The 22,251-nt window shown below is 44.7% G+C and overlaps 1 protein-coding gene across 1 annotated transcript in view; it reads left to right on the top strand.

The window, feature by feature from the left end:
• The window catches only part of Ehd4 (EH domain containing 4), a 71,664-nt gene that overhangs the window by 11,412 nt on the left and 38,001 nt on the right, over positions 1-22,251 (top strand). Inside the window, exons 2-3 of the mRNA XM_028854395.2 lie at positions 4,445-4,621; positions 14,666-14,763. Coding sequence (XP_028710228.1) covers positions 4,445-4,621; positions 14,666-14,763 — 275 coding nt within the window. The remainder of the gene's footprint in view (positions 1-4,444; positions 4,622-14,665; positions 14,764-22,251) is intronic.

The raw sequence follows: 22,251 nt of genomic DNA, 5'->3' as shown, positions 1-22,251 counted from the left end.
CTATGAATTAGAAGCCAGCCTGAGCTACAGAATTAAACTCTGTCTCAAATAAACAAAAAAAAGAAAAAGAATACAGTCTTTAAAATTTGTGTCAAAAATTTTTTAATGGCATAAAGAAAAACTAATGGTGAAAAAAATCTATATGCAAAATTGTTTAGGCAGTTTATAATTTTAGAAGAAAAATTATATCCACAGAAAAAATACTGGATGGAAATATATCAAAATGTTAAAAATAGTGGTGCTGGAAAGATAGCTCATTGGTTAAGAACACTGCCTGCTGCTCCAGAGGACCTGGGTTCAATTCTCATCACCCATATGGCAGCCCACAACCAGTTCCAGTAACTCCAGTTCCAGGGCATCCAGTATCCTCTTCTGGTCTCCTTGGACATCAAGCACTCAAGTGGCGCACAGGCACGCTTTCAGGCAAGAGACTCATACACATGAATTAAAACAAACAAAAAACATGATTTCCAGTGTGTCACGGTGAAGCCCACCTGTAATATTAGCACCAAGGAGGATGAGGAGGCAGGAGGATTGCTGTAAATCAGAGCCTAGTCTGGCTACATAGTAAGACCCCATTTCAAACATAAAACCAAATAATTTCAAGTTCAAGACAAGTCAGAATGGAAGGACTCTTTCTTCCAAATCCTCCCTTTGTGAAATAATGGGTCAAATATTAGCAATAAAAATAGGTTATATGAGAATCCAAATATTATAAGTTGAAATGTTTTAAGACTCATTCTCTTGAGTTAAAAATGAAATTTTTCCATTGATCTCAAGATTGTATTTTCTATTATGTTTCTTTCACACTTGTGTGATTTAAAATTTTAGTATGTAGAGGGTAAGAGGTCCTTGTGCACATAGATAAGCACTTGGGAAAACAGGCAAGTTAAACATGGCAGCCTTGTCTCTTCAAAGGAAAGAAATGTTTGCCTGTTTTCCACCTGAATGCTGGGAATGGAATATTTTATAACTTGGTGATCTTTACTAACTGTAGGGCCAGTCTCACCCGAATGCCCCAGACTATTATGTTGATCCCAGACGTTCCCCTAGATCTTGAGCGTTGCTTCTCAGTCAATAAAACCCATCCTTCTGAGCGGGCCTTGGTGGTGTCTGTGTTGTCTTAGGCCAGGCCAATCCTGACTCCCACAGGCGTTATGTTCACCTCAGTCACTCTCCCCAGACCCTGTCTGGAGCACTGTTTCTGAGTCAACAGAACCCATCTTTTGGAAGAGGCCATGTGTATTTGTAAAGAGTTTCAGTATAAATGTGTCTTAAGCTTTGTTGTACACATGGGACTGAGTTAATTATCAGGAAACTTCTTTTCTGAAATTGTGCTGTGCTTAAATATGGCTAAAATAAACTGCCAGGTTTAGTAAACTCTTTGAACCAGCACCAGCTACTGAGTCCTCTTGAACAAGAGTTTCTTCTTGCCTCTCATGATTGTTCTCTGCTGGCCAAAGCATTTGCAGAGACCCCCACATTAGTAGAGCTGGGCATGTAGTACAGTGCCAGAGGATTTGCCTGGTGTGTTTGAGGACCTGGGTTCAATTCCAAGTACTACTTACAAATGAATAAAACCTTAATAAGACTCAAAAGATTGAGGCAACAATTGGTGTTAGTTTAATTCTCCCTCTTTTCTTATAAAGATTTATTTTTATTTCATGTGTATGTTTTGCCTGCATGTATGTGTGTATATCACATGCATATCTGGTACCCTTGAAGGCTGGAAGAGGGTGTTGGAATCTCCAGGCAGACAGTTGTGAGCCACTATGTGGGTGCTGCGAACAAAACCCCAGTCATGCAAAAAAAGTAAGTGCTCTTAACCACTGAGCCATCTCTGTAAACCCAAAATTAATTCTTTTTAAAAATGTTTTGGTAGGCCAACAAGATGGCTCAGTGAGGAAAGGTGCTTGCTACCAAGCCTGATGACCTGGGTTCAATCCCCAGAACCAACAGTATGGAAGAAGAGAACCAATTCCTGAAAGTCTTCTGGATTCCACTTACACATGTGGCACATACTCATACACCACACACACACACACACACACACACACACACACACACACACACACACAGAGTAAATAAATTAATTTTAAAATGTGTTTAAAACATAATAATAATAATAATGAATTGAAACTGTGCAGATGCCAGGATGTGCATGAATGTTTCTTTAAATACTTTGTTTTCATAAGCTGTGTCTGTAAATTTTAGCTTCAGAATGTAATACTCAAACAACACCTCAAATATATGTGGCATATTTTTAGCATACTTAACTTATTGCAAACCTGCTTAATAAGATCTTCTGTCTGAACATTCCTTGTGACTCATAGAGCATTTTCCTGTAAATGCTCCCATTGGTGGCTGACTCAGCCTCTCTAATCCTGATTTAACTCAGTTAACCTGTTTGACCTGCAGTTTAGTAGTTTATTCACCTGTAAAATGGGGGTGAAAATAGTGCTTGCCCATAAGGTATTCACCAGCTGAGACTATGTAAAGGCGTTTTACATAAAGTCCCCAGTGTTAGGTAGAGTGTGTTGCTAAACAAAATAAAGGAATATGGAAGTACCAACCCAGAGAGAAAGCATGATAAATACCCACGTGACAAAGTTCACAGCTGGAATTTGGGGTATTGTTGAATAATGTACCTCTTATTTTTTTTTTTTTTTTTTGTTTTGCTTTGTTTTTAGTCATTCTTAAACCCATCTTTGAGAAAATGGTGCTTGGGTTACAGTAAACGACTTTTCATTATCCTAAGGTTTTCTTTCTTCCCTTTGAAGTTCATTTCCCCCTCTAGCCTAAGCAGTAAAGAAAAGACACCATCTACGTGCAGTGACCTCATCAGACCAGGACACAGAGAGGTCAGGTCTCCTGCCACCCTCCCCACTTCCGCCCAAGCACATGGGATCCAAATGTCTGGACCTTTTCACGTTGATGGCTTGGCTCAAGACCTTGGAGCAGTCATCGCTAGACTTGGCAGGCCTCTCTGAGAACACAGGAAAGGGGGCAAAGTGGTGCCAAGGACAGACACCAAGCCTCTAGGGCACAGGATGCCTGTGGAGTGGCTGCGCAGCTCTGTACCACGCGGATTCTTTCCTGTGAGGCTTCTTGTGTTCCTTTCAACTCTTGTTACCAGAGATAACACCTCAGAGTCCCTGGAGCTCCTGCTTTGGTAAAGCCTCTGGCTCAGCCTCACATTAAAGTAGAAAGTCCTTATTCCCAGCACCATATCCTGGGGTGAGGGTCCTGAATGTTTCTGCTTGTCTGAGAAAGGCACTAGTGCCACACCAAGTTGAAAGCTCTGAAGACGGCACACATCTGAGAATCCGACTGCTTGTATTCTGTCTTCACTCACTCACTAACTTAGGCAAGTTGCTTGGCCTCTCGGATAATCTGTTTTCCTACCTGTAAAATGAAGATAATGTTATCACTCACTTGAGAGTGTTGTAGGAACTAAATGAAACAGTTTATGCATAAGGCACAATGAATACATAAGGTATAGTGCATCCGTAAGGCACAGTGCATGCATACAGAGCGTCAGTGCATGCAATAGTACATGCATAAGGTTTGCTGCATACATAGGGCACAATACATGCATATGGCATGGTGCATATATTAGGCATGGTGCATGTTTTCAGTAAATGATAGGAGTTATTAACCAGATTTTTTTTTTTCATGATTAGTCTCAACTTATAGGACATCTCAAAGCAGTGCTTCTGTTCTGGGTTTCTGCAACTTCACAGAAATGTGAAAACTTTGGGTAAAGTTAAGTAGCAGTGACATAAAGAAAAGGTTTAGAGTAAGGCCTACTAATATTGCTAACTAATTTTTATTTTGTTTACATAAGAAAGAAGTTTCACTTCTCCTCATAATGACAGCAAAATTGTGTTTGACTTCTGACACTCAGTTCTTTCTCTCTGTCCCCAGAAATAGTCACAGGCTGCATTTGACTAGTCAAGATGTATAGAAACAAAGATGGTGTACTGTTGGAGTGGGGAGCTGCAGAAACTCAGGTAGTTTCTTCCCTTGACCCTGGGTCATTCCCAAGACATCTGATGTACCCTGATGGCTTCTTACACAAGGTGCCTGGGGACCATAGAGAAGGTGCTCCACGTGCAGACACTTTTCTAGGCGGGGAGCGAGTTCAGCAGTTGTCCAGAATGCGTAGGAACGGTGAGGTAACTGAGTAATGCTTCTCCAAAGGAGGCACCTGTTACGTCAGTGGGCCCTAGATGTCTACTTTTGGTTTTGGGTCGTTTTGTTTTGTTTTTTGAGACAGGGTATCATCGAACTTAGGTTGGCTTCAAACTTGTATGTAGTGGAGATGATCTTGAACTCCTGATCCTCCAATATTTTAATAATTGCATCTGGGTTGGGTAACCCAGGGGCAGCTTTTGGTCTCTTATTTATGCCATCATGCTAAGCTTTTCCTTTCCTTTTCCAGATACTTACTGGAGCAAGATTTCCCCGGCATGAGAATTGGCCCGGAGCCGACCACAGATTCCTTCATTGCTGTGATGTATGGGGAGACCGAGGGAAGCACCCCTGGAAATGCCTTAGTCGTGGATCCCAAAAAGCCATTCCGAAAGCTTAGTCGCTTTGGAAATGCTTTCCTGAACAGGTAAGGACCAGCAGGCTGCAATCTTTGATTAGGTTGTTTAAACTTTTCTTCAAATTATTGCCTATCACTTATGGAGTCAAACAGGACAGAGCATGTGTTCTGAAAGAGGAAAGTGTGTGTGGGGTCAGTCAGTCATATTCTAAGACTGTCAGGCGACACGATTACTTACATCTGTTCTGAGTGACTTCCCTGGGATAGCTGAGGCCCAAAATGGACATTATGGCTGCCCAGTATGAGGGCAAATGTCTAATGATGCGGTTTGCACAGGCTAGCTCAGGTTGCCCAGTTCCTGTCACTAGCAGTGTTAAATGGCAGTGTTAAATGACGGCCACTTCTCGGGTATGGCACCCAGGGCTTCCCACACTCCAGAAACGTAGCCCAGAGAAGACCGACATCCAGATTCGGTCTTTTGATTCAGGATCGGTTGCCTCACCTTCCTGAATGTCCCTCTGACTTTTCATTCCTATGCTTTGAGCTACTTCCCTATTCCCTGGAGCAGAGCAAGGCTGAAATGGGTGAAAACAAAACGTTAGCTTGTCTATGTGGCCATTATTTTCCTAGATGGAGATGGGTGTGGATTGCTCGGCCTGGACTGGAAGTGTGCTTTGCCCCGTTGTCTTTCAGTCGACTTCCCAGTAAGCTGAGATGTTGGGGAGAACACAGGGCAGGTTTGCTGCTGCAGCTCTGCTGTAGGATGAGATCCACTGGCCTCCTTTCTGCTCCACTGTGTTCCTCCCTCTTCCTTCCCTCCTTCCCTCCCTCCTTCCCATCGCTCCTTCTTTCTCCCCTCCCCCAACAATTTTTCTTCCAGTTTTATTTTTAATTATTTTATTTATTTCCTTTAGTTCTAATATCTATGAAAGAGAACATGCAAATCTTTTCTTTTTGTGTTTAGCTTATTTCACTTCACATGATACTCCTGGTTCCGTTTTGCTACAAAGGACAGGATTTTATTTAATGGTCAACTAACACTCCATTTGTACTGGAGCTAGGGATTGAGCGAGCGTAGGGCTTCCCATGTGCTCTACCTCTGAGCTGTATACCCAGTCCTTTTTTTTTTTTTTTCGGGGTGGGGTGGGGAGTACTTGGGATGGAGTGCTCGGGAGATGTTGCCCAGGCTGGCCTTGAACTCACTCTGTAGACCAGGCAGGCCTTGAACTTGAAGTCATTCTGCCTCTGTCTTCTAGTAGCTGAAATTGCAGCAGTACCACAGGCCTAATTACCGTATTTTCTTATCTCATTCTTTGTTGGTGGGTACATGAGCTGCTTTCGTGTCCTAGCTCTAGGAATAGTGCCACAGTAAACCTAGCTGTGCAGATTTCCCATGTGTACCAATTTCATTTTCTTCAGGTGTATTACATACACAGGAATGACAGAGCTGGGTGATAGGCAGTTCTTGGTTATTTGAGGATACCATATGTTTTCTGTAGTGGTTATCCCACCTGACATTCACCACAGTGTGTAAAGTTTCCTTTCTCCTCCGCATCATCCCCAGCATTTTTTAATAATATCCATTCTAACTGAGGTGAGGCAGGATCTCATCGTACTTTTGGTTTTTATTTCCCTAATGGTTAATGATACTGAGCATTTTTACATGTGTTTAACTGACATTTTTTATTTCTTTTGAGGTCATTTGACCCCCCTTTTTTTATTGGATTCCTGGTTCTTTGGGAGTTATTGTCTTTAATTTTGAGTTTGTTCTGTAGTCTGGATATCAATACCCTGACAAATATTTTCCCATTATGTTATATAGGTTGTTTTTTTTCACTCTGTTGATTGTTTCCTTTGCTGTGCAGAGGCTTTTTAGTTTGAGATAATGCTATTTGTCAATTCCTATTTTTGTTTTTCTGTGCTTTCATCTTTATTTGGACGATTAAGTTCATGGTTGGGACAGTTAATATTGTTAAAATGTGTCTGTTTTCTTTTTAAACCCTTTCCTCTTCTTTCCTGCCATTCCTCCACACCCCTCTTCTCCCTATTTTCTGAGTGTGGCTTTGAAGAAGGGGAGCGAGCCTTCAGCTAGCAGTGGAGACCAAGTGCAGCCTGCTTAGGAAGAGGAAGTGGGGCTGGCACTGAGGAGACTTGAGCAGCACTTCTCCTTTCTAGATGTTTCTAAAAATAAGAACATCCCTTGCCTCTGACTGCTGCCTGTCCAGAGCCTGAGAGGCTCCATCCGTGAGGACTCTGGGGTGAGCGCTTGCACAGTGCCTGTGCTAAGGAGCCCAGGCAGCCTCCAAGTTCCGGCTGTGAGCAGATCCCTCCTTTGAAAGCTTTCCGATGCTGCTGTTACAATCCAAAGAGAGCCGCTGAGGGCGCCAAGAACACTGGGTGGGTTAGGCGGAAGTGTGCAGGTGATGCAGATGGAGAGGATCGTTCTTGTTGCTAACAGTGACTGACAGAATGCTGTCCAGAGGACCTCCCCTGCGGATTCTCTTCTTCAGGAGGGGCTTGTGTCTTAACTGCAGAACTGCGGTGGGTGGCAGCTTTTCCCTGTGCAGAAAGAGGTTAAACCCAGGGGAAGAACCCAAGGTCTTGAGGGTCTTAGGACAAAGTGAATGAACCAAGTCCAAGGAATTGGGACAACACACACACACACACACACAACACACACACACACACACACACACACACACACACACACACACACCAGGCACTTTCTGGGAGCTCAGTATGTGGGGCAAGTGACTGCTAGGCTTGTTCTAGCACTGATCTATCTAGAGGCCCAGGCATAGTGCCCTTCCTCCTGGGAGGCTGCTATAGAGTCCTGACATTCAGTGCTCTTGACTTTTCTTTTGTGGTGGTTGTGGTTGTTGTTGTTATTATCATCATCATCCTGACAGGCCTTTAAAGAGAAATTCTCATTTAGCGAAGTGTATACTTTTAAGGGAATATGCAGGAAGAATGATTATTAGTTTGTTTTACTTTGTCAAATAACTTACTTTCCTAAAATAACAACTTGTTTTTAAACTCAAACTTGGAACAGATGAATGTGGAAGAAAGTATAGAGGAAAGATTTTGAATGGCAAGGTTCGGTATCTTAGAATTTAAAGTGTGCTAAAAATAATCCATGCATTATACAAATTGAGTATTAATTGAGTCCAGGATAATAGAAGAACAAAAAAACTATCTAGCATGTATTCAGCACTGCCCTAAACTTCACTTGTCTATGCAACATGGAAAGCTGAGATACGTTAATTTTAAGTCCTCATGAAGATGCATTATAGGGCTGCTATCATTATCCCCAAGCAGTGATGAGGAACTGATGAACAGCAAGGGTAAGATAATATCTTTAGGGTCACTCAGCCTAGTGGCAGTGTTGTGATTGGAACCCAGATCATCTGGCCTCAGTCCTGGAAACCACAGTGCTGAGCTTCCCAATGGTGCAGTGTTTAAACTCTGCCTACTACGACGCCCATTTAACTATAAAATAGCCCTGCAGTGAAGACAATGGAGAAGATACTATCTACCAAGGTACAGTTCACATAATGTTATCGGTACTTGTGGGATTAATAGAGAATAAAGTGGCTGTAATGAGTCTTTTTCTGTCCCACCAACCAGTTCTCAAATAATGACACAGAGACTTTTTATTAATTATGAAAGCTCAACCTATAGCTTAGGCTTGTTTCTAACTAGCTTTTATAACTTAAATTAACCCATTTATATTAATCTACTCTCTATCATGTGACATTACCTCCCTTCCATCTTTCATCTCCTGTTTCCTCTCTGTGTCTCCTGGCATCTTCTGCATGGCTAGATCCTTTCTCTCTCTGGAAATTCCACTTATACCTTCTGCCTAGTTATTGGCTGTTCAGCGTTTTATTACACCAATCACAGCAATATATCTTCACACAGTGTACAAATATCCCACAACAAATGGCCAGTTCACAAATAAGAAAGCTAAAAGCAAAGAAGTGATTTGCTGAAGAAAAGGTGACCAGGAAGAAGCAGAATTCAGGTCTATCCCTCTTCGTACCATTTTCCACCCTGTGCCCCAACAATGAGGAATGTCTGCCCTTCAAGCCATCCTGCGGGCTGTGCCTGTGTGAGGCTCACAAGTACAGGATGTGCCTCATGGAAATCCACAATGCCATGACAGTTAAGTGGTGTCTGCATGATAAGGCAGCTGCCTCACACAGTGCATAAGAAAGAGCATTAGTTAGGGTAGGGTATTCGAATATGCGTGTTTATGTGTGTGTTTGCGCGCGCCCTGCGAGTGAGCACGATTATAGTGATTGTAGCAGCCCTCTGGGACACAGCAGGGTTAGCGCTAAAGGCGGGAACTCTTAGCATGACACATTTTCTGGAAACTAGGTCAAGACGTAATAGGAAGGAAAACCAGTTGTTTTCTGGGTAGAGCTTTCTCCCTAGGTCTTGATGACTTCAGCCATTGCTCCCCAGGGCGTCTTTAAGAGTTAAATATCTCACAGGGTGCTTCAAGTCAGGTGATGCCTGGAGGATGAAACTAACTTCCCCATTAAGCAAACCTTGGGGACCTGAGTCCCCTAGGCTGGTTGTTGAGAGACTAAAGGATCAGTGACCCATTTCAAAGAAATGGAGATGAATTCCTGAAATGACAATTTGAATTAGGAAACAGCGTACTTGAACAGCACAAGGGGGAGTTACGTTTAGAACGAAAATGAGTTTGATGGAAATGAGGCTTTAAAAATTGGCCCGCCTCAAGTTCTTTCCACCAAGCTGCTTCATCTGAGGGAAGTCCCACAGCACCCAGTTTTGGAGCATGAGTTGATATTCCAACATGTATCAGGAGGCAGTTGACTTCACAGAGAAGGAACAGACACTGCCCACAGCACCCTACATGTGAGTCCTGAAAGACACCAGTGTCTTCAGTCAGTTCAGAAGCATCAGGGATTGGGGCCTGACATTTTCCTCCAGCAGTCTGCATATAAATTAGATGCTGTGAGTTTCCCTCAGTGTACTTTTCAAAAAATAGCAGTATTTTTAATACAGATAGCCTCAGATACTGTTTTTAGTTTTAGCATCTAGTATAATTTCAAATAACTTTTTCACAAAAGAAATTCATTTATTTTACACTCTTTCTCTCTCTCCCTACCTCATACACACACACACACACACACACACACACACACACACACACACACACACACACACGCATTTGCCATAATTCCTTAAGTTTTTCCCAGTAATCTTTCACCTTAGTGATTCTGAGTCACAAACCATTGGTCCTTTGTTTTTGTTGTTGTTGTTGTTGAGACAGGATCTCACTATGTATCTTTGTCTGGCCTTGTACTCCCTTTATAGGCCAGGCTAACCTGAAACTCAGATATCCACTTGCTTTGGCCTCCTGAGTGCTGAGATTAAAAATGTGTGCTACCATGTCCAGCTACAATCTATTGAGGTTTTTTGTTGTTGTTGTTTGTTTGGGGTTTTTTGTTTGTTTTGGGGTTTTTTGAGACAGGGTTTTTCTGTGTAGCCCTAGGTGTCCTGGAACTTGCTCTGGATGTAAGGCTGGCCTCAAACTCAGAGGTCCACCTGCCTCTGCCTCCCAACTGTTAAGATTAAAGGCATGTGCCACCACTGCCCGGCTTGTTTTTGGGTTCTTGTTGTTGTTGTTTTGTTTTATATATATGGATGTTTTACCTGTATGTGTGTTTGTGTACCACATTCGTGCCTGGTGCTGGCAGAGTCCAGAAGAGGTCTGCAGATCCTCTGGAACTGGAGCTGTAGCCACCATCTGGGTTCTGGGATTCAAACCTAAGTCCTTTGGTAGAGCAGCCAGAGCTCTTAACCACCAAGCCATCTCTCCAGATCCCAAACCAGTGTTCCTGATTGACAGCTGCCTGTATGATTTTGGTTCTGCCATTTCAGAAAATGCACCTTTTTCCCTTGGTTTGGGCAGATCCTTCTGGCTTTCCTCCATAGCAGTTGAGAGAGGGGCATTTATGTAGTCTAGCTGTGAACATCACTTCTTCCTGGCACTGGAAAGTGAGATCAACCATTTATAGTGGGGCTGTGTGATATTTAGTTGCTTGGGTCTTTTTGTAGATTTTCTGTTTGCATCCTGTAATCTCTGGGGTTGCACTCATTAGTGAGCAGGCACGATCAAAGGAAGTATGAAATGCTCTGTGCCCCCTTCCTGTTGTGATTGAGCTGGTAACAAACCTGGTTGAGTTGCACAGAGAGGCTTAGAGGCCTGTGCAGGTGAGATTGCCCAGTCCACGCCTCCTGTCTGCTGTTCATCACTACCTAACCCTCCACACCATCAGGTAGAACACCGGCTGACACGGGAGCTCCAGGGCAGTGCCGCGTCAGTCCTTTCTTTCAGGGCACTACCCTGAGTGTGGTAGAGACTCAGCAGTGATTCCAGTGTGTGCCGTGATAGTAACAGCCATGTGGTTAAGACGCGCCCAGGACTGCCAGCTTCCGCCTCAGCTCTGTCCCTTGTCACCAGTGGGCTATGACAAGTGAGAGCATGTGGCCCTCCCAAGCCCCAGTCTGCCCTTTTGTAAGGCCTCTCAGATCGCAGTAAAGATTTAATTTAGGAACACACAGAGTAGAGCAGGCCTGGCACATGGTCAATGCTGGTGTTATTATTACCACAATTACTACAAACCGAATTGTTCCATTGAAAAATCAGAATCAGTATTAAGGTGCTGGCCAATTCTTTTACAAGTCTAGTTTTTTTTTTTTGTTTTGTTTTGTGCTTTGAAAAAAAAAAATGGAGAGTCACATGTAGCTTAGGCCGGCCACAAACTCAGTATGTAGCTGAAGATAATTCTATCTCCCGATTTTCCCCATTCTACCTCCCAGGTCTCCCAGGTGCTTGGATTACAGGTGTGACTCACAATGCTCAGTCCACCAATTTAGTTTTTTAATTTTATATATATTTTATTTTATCAGGAGAGGGTTGGCCATACTTGCTACTGTGAATGTGTGGAGGTCACCGAACAACCTGTGGGAATCAGTTTTCTTTTTCTTTTCTTTTTTTCCGAGACAGGGTTTCTCTGTGTAGTTTTGGTGCCTGTCCTGGATCTCGCTCTGTAGACCAGGCTGGCCTCGAACTCACAGAGATCCGCCTGGCTCTGCCTCCCAAGTGCTGGGATTAAAGGTGTGCAGTACCACTGCCCGGCTAGTTTTCTTTTTCTACCATGTAGGTCTTGGGGATTGAACTCAGGTCATCAGAAGTGGCTGCAAGCACCTTTACCCACTGGGCCATCATGCCAGCCCAAATTTATTTTTTAAACATTAATCATTAACCTAGAATTTTAGCTTTGGGTGGCAATTCTAAGTAACCTACTACTTTTACCTCCTTGTCTTCCTGTGAGGCAGAACTGGTGACCTGCTTTGAGACCTTCTGATGCCTGCCTTTTCTTCATCCTCTGCCCCTTTGCTACCCTTGACTTTCCCCAGACGTGGAGTTGGGGGTCCAGTGAAGGATCTTGATTGTGTCCTTCTTTTCCCTTGGGAAGCAAAATTCATCCGGTCAGCGGGAGGGACCTGTGGGAGCTGCGAGATGCCCTGGATCTCTGCAGCACACCTGTCTTCTGTGTGAAATAGAGAAGGCCAGGTGATTTAGCCACTCCAGGAAAGAGGGAAATCCGTCTGGAAATGTTCCAGCCCAAACCTGCAGCTGGGGACTGCCAGACCTGCCTGCGGTGAGGCACGACAGATCTTGCCTTCCACATTCCTTTCTCAGGGTGGAAAGGTTAGTGGCAGATTGCCCTCCTGGTGTTAGGGGCTCCTGATTACAGTAGAATGTGGTTTTAGGAACATGCCCACGTGTGTAGACCTAACCTTGCAGTAGCTGCTGTGGCACCCTGAGGGCCCAGTGCTCTTACTGTTTGTATTCCCTGCCCTCCTGCCCCTGCCACACCCCTTACAGTTTCTCTGATGGAGTGGAGCCTGGTCCTGCACACACGGCCTCCCTCAGCAGCCCCTTCCTTCTCTGGTCCCCTGGAGCCCGGCTAGTCTCCTTGTCTTGGGCAGCTGCCCTTGCTGCTCTGTGAAGACAGCTCAGCGCTACCCTCTCTTGCTCTGTGGCTCACACACGTGACCCGGGAGCTGTTGACATGCTCTTGCTCTACATTCCAGGGGTGAGCACTGAAGGAATTTTAAGTCCTTCTGTTAGCCTCACACTAAAATCTAGGGATTTTGTGTTTTGGAAAAATTGATACCGAGTGTGAGCTTGTGGTTTTGGAGAAATATCAGCCTCCCTGTGGGAACAGTTTGTGTAAAATAGTTTCACAGAGGTACAGCATTGCCACCTGTTTCAGGATAGACTGACAAGAAATGGTGTCCACCGCCGAGTTGTGCTCAGATTTCTGTTTCTCCCTCAGTTCTAGAGAGCAGAATAATAAAGTCAAGTTCTCTCTGGAAACTTAACAAATGGTGTTGGTGGTCCCTGTGTGTTCTGCTCACATCCCTGCTCTGCTCATATTGGGCAGTTAGACTGAGGTACAAGAGAGGCCAGAGGGAAAAGTAAATGAAAGGTTTCTCTTACATGTATTTGGCTTTATTTTTTACGTTATGGAGATTTTCACCTTTATGCACTGAGTTCTGCTCACCTGACTTAGGAGGTACTAGCTTGTCTCCTGCAGCCACACATTATTGCAAGACCCCACGATGTCATAACTAATCTGTGCTTCAAAGAGCTGCCTTTCCTTCACCTCCTGAGCTGATTGGCAACTACAGAAAAAGATGTGTGACTACGTCGTCCAGAGCCCCTTAAAGGACAGTTCTCATGAATGTCAGTGATAGCACCTTGGGTCTGGGTGCCCTTCCTGCACACAGGGCTGCTCTGACCACAGCTGTGGAGGCTGTGAGACCTCCTTGTCCCGCATTCCCAGCATGCTTACTTTCTGAGTAATCTCCACCATTTCCACTGAATGGAAGAATTGAGCTGTTCCCAAGTGTTTCCAAGCCTCTGCCCACACAGATACTGAAGTTAGGAGCTTTTAAAACAGGAAGAGGAGAGGCACTGTTTCCCCCTTTAAAACATACACAAGCCTAACAAAGATCCAAACCAGGCTCTTTGCCTGGGGTGGAAGTAACAAAGTGCTTCCTGCTATTACTCATTGGCTCACAATGGGAGAGCTCCCAAGGACACGTCAGATTCTAGTTTAGTTGTCTCCTTTTACTTATAAGGAAACGAGCCACAGCGAAAGGCCTTTGTCTAAGGGCTAATAGAAGTTTACTGACAAAGCTGAACAGACTCTGAGCCCAAGTCTGCTAGAGCACAGCTCAAAATTTTCCTTCCATCCCACTCTGCTTCCCGGTTGTTAGGGCAAATGCCTGGAAGCCGAGCAACAGGGACCATGGTCAGAAGGAGGAGGCAGGCGAGAGAGAGCTGGAAAGAGCCTTGAAGATGCTCAGTCAGGACCTCTGCTGACTCTACCCCTCCCTGTTCTCAGGGCACCCCTAGGACTCCTAAGCATCTGAGGGGTGATATTACCCCGAGGTACCTGCCCCTTGCTGAACTTGAAGCCCAGGGGGCTTTGGACTAGATGCTGGGTCCTTGGGGCATCAGAAAGGGACCTCGGCCCTAGGACCTCTAGCAGTCTGCAGAACAGTATAGGGTAGACTCAGCTACTCTGGCCCAGAAGTGCACCCTAGAGGAGGCAGCAGAAGCTTAGGATGCTTGGGCAAGGTAGGGACAGGAGGCTCGTCAGACTGAGTCTAAGGCCAGGTTCGGAGGGACTCAGCTACTTAACCTCCCTGAAACCAATGGAAGGACGTTAATTAGGGACCAAAGTAGGTGATACTTGTAAAACGCCCAAGTGTTTGATAAATATTAGCTAAAACCACAATCGACAATCTGGCATCAATGGCAAGTAGCATGGGTTGCAGCAGTTCCCCACACCTCTCTGCATGGTCCCAGTGAAGTTACCATCGATTTCCTGCAAGCCCTGCTTTACACTCCATTTCCTAGGCCTCATTGGCCTCTGTCTGTCCCCTCCTCATTCCCTCTTACAGATACCGTGAGGATAGAGCCCACGGAGCCCCACAGTTAGAAGAGACTTCTGCAAGGTCCAGTTTCTGGCCCCAACCTTGTTCTTTCTCTTCCAGATTCATGTGCTCGCAGCTGCCCAACCAGGTTCTGAAGAGCATCAGCATCATCGACAGCCCCGGCATCCTGTCTGGGGAGAAGCAGCGCATTAGCCGAGGTCAGTGCCCTGGCGGCCCCACCCTCTCCAAAGCTGTCTGAGGCCCTTCAACTGTGAGCAGAGCGTTTCTGCTCCTGCCCCATTCTCCCCACCCTCCAGGACAGCCACAGCCCAGGACCTCCCATAGTATCCTAGGCAGCCAAGGAAGCCCCAAGAAACAAGTGAGGTGGGTCATAGCTTCTGCCATTTTAGCTAGTACCAAGCTCAGGTGAATCTCCACCCCCAAGAGGGGAATACCCCTTGGTAACTGTTCACTTGGACACTTGACATTCCTCTCTCTGGTGTGGATTTCACCTCAGGAGCCCTTGAAGCATCTTGCCGAGGGGAAGCTTTTCCTAGGCAGACACTGTCCTGTGCATGGAAACCCAGCAGAAACAGGCATGGTTCTGTCCTTGGTGAACTAGAAACGAAGCAGACATCCTTCATGTTGTCATAGAACTAAATGAGGATTGGGTGAAACACCACGAACTGCAACCCAATATGAGGGAGCCTGGCCTTGTATGGGAGTGTGGAAAGAGGCACCCCTGAGGCAGTGACATTTGAACCAGGACCTGAAGGATGAGTAAGGATTACTCAAAGGAAACTCCTGTGGAAAGAGCCGGTATGTAGGAAGAGCAGAAAGTGCTTGGACAATGACATGATTCCATTGGCCTTGGCAGACAAGGCCATGGTCATTGATAGTTGTTTCCAGACCTGGCCATTGTGGTTTCAATGGGTATACTGCTGCCTTCTGGCCTCACTTCCAGGGAAAAGGTCATAGGACAGATCCTGGGACAGCAGCATAGACAAGAAATGCTTGGCCGGAAGAGTTCAGGGTGGATCCCAAGGTTATGGTTGTGAGGTGGGTCAAGTGAGCCCTCCCCCACTCTGCCCTTTGAAGGAAAGCATGCTTCCAAGGTGCTCTGCTGCTGTCACTTCCTGCTAATAGCTTCCCAGCCCTTTGCACAGCATGCCAGTGAAACCCTGCATGCCAAACTTGATTGGCAGCCAGTCTGGAGTCAGCTATGTGTGTGACCAGCGGTGAACTCCTCACAGTCCAGGAAGCAAAAGCGTAGTTGCTCAGTCCATGCAAGCTGCTTGCTGGCATTGAAAGGGCTTCTGTGGCCAGTGATCCTCCTTCCTTTGGCATTCTGTGGACTCACAGAGAGCTGGGTCTGCCTGAGCTAAGGCCTTCCCGAGGCTCATCTTGTGGTTCTTTGCTGATTCTGGCAGGGACATTCAACAGTGCCATTAGCTACCTTGAGTCTTCACAGAATCTGACGATTAGAGAGAAAAGAAAAAACAAAACAAAACAACAAAAACCAGGCTTACACTGGTCTTCTCTCACAAAGATCTTTGTTGTTGTTGTTTTTTTCTATTATAAAAATAATAGCTATTACAAAGAATTCAAACAAGTTAGAGTGTGAAGAAATGCTGTCACAACAGTCTTCATATCTAAACATATAATTTCTAGCGGAAATACAATGATCAAAAATGTTTTCTACAACTGACAGTTTTGCCATAGTGGTCTCCATGGGTTTAATGAAAGGAACATAGGTATTTTATTTAACTAATAATGTGGCTGTCACAGTATTAACACTTTTTCATTCTTACAAAGAGCATTAGGGTTTGTTTGTTTTTAGTGAAGCTTTGTAGCTCAGTACTCATAGATGATTTTGTTTTGTTTCATTTGAGACAGGGTCTTATATATCTCAGGCCAGTGAGACTCTGGCTCAAAAAACAGGATAGATAGCACCTGAGAAATGACAGCCAAAGTTTCCTCTGACTGCCGCATGTGTGGGCATGCACATGCACATTTGTGACCAAGTGCATGTGCATATATGCTGTGGGATAATGCTTTTGTACATTGGTTTAATAAATCTCTGATTGGCCAGTGGCCAGGCAGGAAATATAGATGGGATAGCAGACAAGGAGAATTCTGGGAAGAGGAAGGCTGAGTCAGGAGATGCTAGCCTGCCTTCCAGGGAGCAGCATGTAATGGCACATGGGTAAAGCCACAGAACACATGGCATCATATAGATTAACAGAATGGGCTGAGTTTAAGAGCTAGTCAGTCAGTCGTAAACCTGAGCTAATGACTGAGCAGTTTTAATTAATATAAGCCTCTGTGTGTTTACTTGGGTCTGAGTGGCTGCAGACCAGGCGGGATACACAGGAAAACTTTCAGCTACACACACACACACACACACACACACACACACACACACACACACACACACACCAGTTTGGAACCACTAATCTAAAAGACTGGTGAATTGTTTGGGGAAAAACCAAATGCTATAGTTTTTCTGAGCTATCCCATTTACTGCCCCCACATGACTGGCTTAAATATTCTGAAGAAATATGTGACCCTGATATACCACAAAATTTTAGGGGTTCTAGGGTGTCACCTCCACCTTATCCCCCCTTTTTCCCCACTGGCAGGTCTTTAGACAATGTTCACCTTCCATATTCTCAGCGTTTCTCTTTTGTATAATAATTACAAGTATCTTTCAAACTGTAACTCCTTCCCAGTGGTGCTGATGCTTGGCATGATGCTTCTAGTATGCTTTGAAGATCAGTTTCTTTCAACACTTGATATGATCTGACTCATATCCTGGTCTGACTTACTGTATACTCACATGCCATGCACAGAAATAGCACATGTGGCCCAAGCCCACCAGCTGCTCCCTGCCATTCTGAGGGACATAGCAACTGTGGGGAAGGACCTTGGACTCTGAACAGCAGTGCTGTGGGCTATAGGCAGGGTCCCCAAGCATGTTGGCACATGGTGTTGGGGACAGTTGGTGGTGGGGGTCACTCAGTTGACATAGTCAATAGAATATATAGTGTCTTAAATCTGCTTCAACTTCAACAATTTGATACAGCTCACATGTGCTCAGACTCATGCCCTTCTGTCCAGCTTGGCCCACAGCCCTTGGCTGGCAGTTAGGGTCAACACAGCCAATGGAGTACTTACCAGCTGTGACTCCACGGTCATGAAAACATTCCATGTTGACTTTCCTGGTAGGTGTCTGACTCCCTCGCAGACACTTTGCCTGTGAAAGAGGAAGAAAGGGAGTGCGGATGTCTCACCCCACTCTCCGTTTTCCTTTAGGCAGTGGATGGGCTAACCCTCAGCAAGCCTCGTGACTTACTCTCTTATGCAAAAAGGAGACTACTTGAAGCGGGTATTTGTAATAATGCAACAGCCACAGTGTACTAAACCCTTACTATATGTCACTGTAAACACTGTCAGTCATTGGGATTTATTATTTAATTTAAACCTGAACATAACCATGAACAGATAGAACCAAAGACTCCTCACCCTCCCACCTCTGGGAAAGCAGCCTTGAAAGCAGTTATGAAAATTTTTCCCAGTTGCCAGGCAGATGTGTGACCAAGTTTGAGACCTGAGGAGCAGGGTAAAAATCACTGACAGTGTCACATTTGCAGAACAGGCTCAGAGGAGTGCCTGTTCCCAGTACTTGCTACCGGCCTAAGATGTTGGAAGCCAGCCCACTTTCCTACCTGTGGGGAGTCTGCAGAGGGCCTGCCTGCCAGGAAGGAGCAGTAACTATGGGAGGAAGGTTGTATGCTGACTGCTGAGCACCCCAGGAAGAAGTCCTGACTCCTGCAAACCCAGTGTCTCTCTTTAGCTTGGGACCAAGCAGACACTAAGGAGGCCGTTGAGCATTATGCTACTATGCTGCAGGTCACATTAGACAGGATGGACCTGAACTGGAGAGCTGGCTTCATGTCACATTGGTAGTCCTCATGCACATTACCCAGAGTAATTACCAGGGTCCAGAGATGTAGGGACCAGGCAGCCTAGTGCCCAGTATATATATATATATATTCAGGAATGAGTCAGATACGTTAGTGGTTAAAGCAGAAATGGGGACCCTTGAGCCTGGGGTTCAGTTTTGTGCCTCCCCTTGCTTGTGGCTCTGCACATCCATGTTAATTCTCACATTGCATTATAAGCCCGGTGTCTTTATTCTGTACTGGGTAGAAGGACAAGTGGAGTTCCCAGGGGAGGTGAGTAGTTTGCAGCCTTTCCCCTTCGCTAGGCCGTCACGGTGAGAGAGGAAACATAGGAGGTTTCTGAGTGACACCTTGTATTTTACAGTGTTGGGCTGTAAAAGTAGTCCAGCCTTGGCCGGGCGTTGGTGGTGCACGCCTTTAATCCCAGCACTCGGGAGGCAGAGCCAGGCGGATCTCTGTGAGTTCGAGGCCAGCCTGGGCTACCAAGTGAGCTCCAGGAAAGGCGCAAAGCTACACAGAGAAACCCTGTCTCGAAAAACCAAAAAAAAAAAAAAAAAAAAAAAAAGTAGTCCAGCCTCACTCTAGGTTAGAAGCAGCCTTTACCAGTTTTATGCCTCTGCAGAATCTGACAGACTCTGTCAGTGAGCCTAGAAGTCAGGACATTGTACTCCTTGCCTCCTGCTGGAGTGTTCTCTGCTCCAGAGGCAACAAGAATGTTGACAATTCGGTGACTGGTTTTGAAGTAACTGTTTTATACCTCTCCACATGGATCCTTTAGATGTGTCTTAGTTTAATCATATTTAGCAGAAAACCTGTAGGAACAGACAGTTTATTTACTGAATTATAGCTTTTCTTGGCTGGTATGAAGGATTGAATGCTTATAAATCAGGAATAAAAATATTCAGATATATTTATAATAATTTTATTGAGATCAAGTAACAGCTACCTATAAGTTCTTTTTATTTTGCCAATAAAAGAATGTGTGGTTTCTTCAAATTTTTTTTTTCAAATTATTTTTCGAAGTGGGTGGGTAACTTCTGAGCTAGTTCACTCTTTGGCGCCTCCTTTGCCCCAGTGACAGCATCCAGAGTGTTGACACTATGTGATGGGAAGGAAGAGCACACTTATCCACATGCACATCCTTGTTTTGACCCGCAGTCTGTTATCATTCTGGCTCTCGGGCTGTTTGCTTCCTAGACTACTGTTTATTCCATGCAGAACCTAAACATCACCTAGGATTTATTTCTGGACTTGGCATGGAAACCAGTGTGTTCTTAGCTGCTTAGGACAAAACCTCCTCAAGTCCAGCTCTAACCATAGCATCTGTGTCTGAGAAAACATGAAAGAAAATTGTGACTCGGTAGTCAGTGCTCTTGTCCATCTCTGTAGCCCAATGGCATTGAGGCGCTTTTTAGCTGCATGTAATTCTTCCTGTGGATTCCAGAGACTGATTCTCTAAAGACTTGATTATGACCACAAAATAAAACAATTTTTCCATTCTAAAAATGCAAAAAAACTCCAGGTGGTGGTGGCGCACACCTTTAATCCTAGCACTTGGGAGGCAGAGCCCGGAGGATCTCTGTGAGTTTGAGGCCAACCTGGGCTACAGAGCGGGTTCCAGGAAAGGCGCAAAGCTACACAGAGAAACCCTGTCTCGAAACCTCCCCCCAAAAAATAAATAAAAAATAAAAATGCAAAAAAACACCATACATGATGGCTCATGTCTGTATTCCTAGCACTTGGTAGACTGAGGCAGGAGGATTTAGCAAGTTCAGAGGTGACCTAGGATACATATTAAGTTTGAAGCCAGTGTGGGCTACAGGGTGAGACCCTGTCTCAAACAACGAAGTGAAGTTAAACCTCTGACTAGTCATGGTGGCTCACACCTACGATCCCAGCACTCAGGAAGCAAGAGTTTGAGGCAGACTAGCCTGGGCTACAGAATGAGACCCTGTCTCAAAACAGAATAAAAAACAAAACAAAACAAACAAACAAACAAAAACCCAAACAAACAATGCAAAGAAGTCTAGAGGGAAAACCAACCTCTTGGCTTGACTCTTCTATCAAATCTACTCTCTCTCTCTCCCAGGGCTCATAGTCATCAAATGAAAACGGAATTTCTTTCTGTGATGTAGAACCCTTGTATCTGTTACTTTCCAGTCCATTTATTAAAACCAGTGACTGCTAGAACTGGCCAGATGGTGAAAAGATAAAAGGACGAAAATGCCCTGCTAATAAAAGTGATACAGTGGTGGTGTATGAGACAGGGATGATTGAACTGTCTTTCAGTGACAGCAGCCAACTTCAGAATCATTTCGTTATTGACAAATACCTTTGAGTGTGGCACCTGAATACTGGCAAACCCTGTGAACACAACCCTGAGGGCCTCAAACTTAACATTACAAAAGAATTGCCGGAGCTGGGAAACAGGGCATGGAAGTCCAAAGTGTGATTAATAAGGGCACAGAAAGAAAGAAAAAATAGAAAAGACAAAAACAGACTGTAATCAGGGAAGCACAAACATCTACTTGACAAGTTTTTTGAACTTTAAAGACAAAAGACCGGATTTTGATGGCTGCCCAGGAAAAGAGAGAGAACATTTAGAGATATCCAGATAAGAGTAACTTCCCCTCTTGGGTTTTGGGAGGGAGAAGGATTTAAGGGAAAACACACACGTAAGTCTGTTCTGGAAGACTAAAAGGCCTGGAGCAGTTAGTGTTAGGCATCTTCTGCAGCAGCAAAGACTGTGGACAAAAGTGTAGGAGAGCTGCCAAGGCCCAGCAGTTCCCAGGACAGAGCAGGTGTGGGGGGCATAGTGCAAGGCTGTGGGTGCAAGCTCCGAGTTAGAAGTGTGATGTGTATATGTCACACTCTCCCATGCCTCAGTACAGGGTTCCATTCAACAGATACTTAACTGAACAAACAAGGTGGATGCAATCATGCCCTGGTACAATTTATGTTACAGTGAGTCGGACAAAAGAAACAGGTGAATGATTTTATCCATTGATATGAATAAGTATTGAGTACTAAGAAGGTGATATGAGACGTGCTCAGTGAGGAGCCAGTGAGGTGGGCTGGCTGCACTTAGGATCGTGCATACAACCCTTTAGGCAAGACCTGAGTACTAAGGAGCTGGCCTTGCAGAGTTCGGGCAGGTCAAGACTACACATTTTGGCTGTCCACATTATTCAGATCTATCCCAGGTAGTGTTTGGAGGATAGTCTAAAGCTCTTGCCCAGGACCTCAGTTTGGTTCCCAGCACTCAGGTCTCACAGCTCACAGCTGACTCTAATGCCAGCTCCAAGGGATCTGACATCCTCTTATGGCCTCTGTAGGCATCTGTATATATGTGTGCATACACATAAATAAAAATAAAAAACTATTTGAAAATGTTCAAAGGTCATATGTTCATTCATTGGTTTAAAATACTGCATATTCATTTTGTTCTGAGATTGTTTCTGTAACAGTCAGTATAAACCTATAATCAAATTATTTTCTTTGGTCTAATCAAAGGGTTGAAGTTCTGGAGTTAGCACCATGTATGTCTTAGTTTGCTTTCTATTGGTGTGATAAAGACCATGACCAAAAGCAACTTAGGAAATGGTTTTTTTGGGTTAACGTATCCCAATTACAGTTTATCATTGAGGGAAGTCTATGTAGGAACTCAAGGCAGGGGTTGATGCAGAGGCCATGGAGCAGTCCTGCTTACTGGCTTGCTCAACCTGCTTTTAAAAACTGACC

Source organism: Peromyscus leucopus, chromosome 4 (assembly GCF_004664715.2).
Source record: "Peromyscus leucopus breed LL Stock chromosome 4, UCI_PerLeu_2.1, whole genome shotgun sequence".
Lineage (NCBI taxonomy): Eukaryota > Metazoa > Chordata > Mammalia > Rodentia > Cricetidae > Peromyscus > Peromyscus leucopus.
This window is presented reverse-complemented; position numbering and strand designations above follow the sequence as displayed.